General features: G+C 44.5%; 1 protein-coding gene across 1 annotated transcript in view; it reads right to left on the minus strand.

Moving 5' to 3' along the window:
* The window catches only part of GSR (glutathione-disulfide reductase), a 49,193-nt gene that overhangs the window by 3,442 nt on the left and 44,505 nt on the right, over positions 1-1,246 (minus strand). Inside the window, exon 12 of the mRNA XM_023517796.1 lies at positions 448-605. Within this exon, the coding sequence (XP_023373564.1) occupies positions 448-605 (158 nt within the window). The remainder of the gene's footprint in view (positions 1-447; positions 606-1,246) is intronic.

The following is a 1,246-nucleotide window of genomic DNA, read 5'->3' on the forward strand; positions in this document are numbered from 1 at the left end:
GCCTGTAGTCCCAGCTACTTGGGAGGCTAAGGCAAGAGAATTGCTTAAGCCCAGGAATTAGAAGTTGCCGTGAACTGTGTTGCCACGCCACTGTGCCCAGAGCGACAGCTTGCTGCTCTGTCTCCAAAAAAAGAAAAAAAAAAAAAAAGAAAAAAAGTCTCAATCTGGTTCAGGCTGGTTTCGAACAGGTAAACTCAGGCAATCCACCTGCCTCAGTCTCCCAGAGTGCTAGGATTACCAGTGTGAGCCATCTTACCTGGCGGAAACTTCTTTCTAAATGAGATATTATGAAGAATCCCAAAATATATATGAGACACATACCAGTGTAACTGTCCCACTTAATCAGAAAGCGTAACAGGCTTGTCTCCTTCCCCTTACGCACACCGACATACCACCCTCCCTGTCAACTTGGCAGAGCGCTGTCGGGCTTACTGGATCTTTCTATACCTTTTCCTCTTTGTTGGCACAGACCATTTTCATCACACATTTTGTTTTCCTTTTGGTGACCGCGTGGTACATTGGAGTAAAGGAGGTTGAATAGGTCTTCACATTTTCTTTTCCATACTTATGAACGGCCTCATCTATAACACACATAAAGAAAGCATCTGTAAGAAAACTAAATAATTATACTGAGTTGTCAAAGGAAAGATGGCTGGAAATAACCCCAATCAAATCATGAGGAAACAAACATCAAACACTGCCAAGATGAGGAACCTTCTATAAAATAAATGCCAACGTCAAATAAGACAAAAGGCAGGCTGAGGAATTTTTGTCTTTAGATTAAAGGAGCCCGGGGTGGCGCCTGTGGCTCAAAAAGGTAGGGCGCCAGCCCCATATGCCGGAAGTGGCAGGTTTAAACCCAGCCCCGGCCCCCACCCCCAAAAAATTAGATTAAAGGAGCCCAAACAATTATGAAAATTAAATCCAATACATTATTCTGGACTTGGAAAAATAGTATTAAAAATGATATTTTTTGGCTCAGCACCTGTAGCACAGTGGTTACAGTGCCAGCCACATACACCAAAGGTGGTGGGTTCGAGCCCGGGCAGAGGCCAGCTAACCAACAATGACAACTTCAACAAAAAACAGCCAGGCATTGTGCTGGGTGCTTGTGGTCCCAGATGCTTGGGAGGCTGAGGCAAGAGAATCACTCGAGCCCAGGAGTTTGAGGTTGCTGTGAGCTGTGACACCACAGCACTCTACTGAGGGTAACAGTGAGACTCTGTCACAAAAAAAAAAAAAAAAA

Source organism: Otolemur garnettii, unplaced genomic scaffold (genome assembly GCF_000181295.1).
Source record: "Otolemur garnettii isolate 467f Iridium unplaced genomic scaffold, OtoGar3 scaffold00121, whole genome shotgun sequence".
Taxonomy (NCBI): Eukaryota; Metazoa; Chordata; class Mammalia; order Primates; family Galagidae; genus Otolemur; species Otolemur garnettii.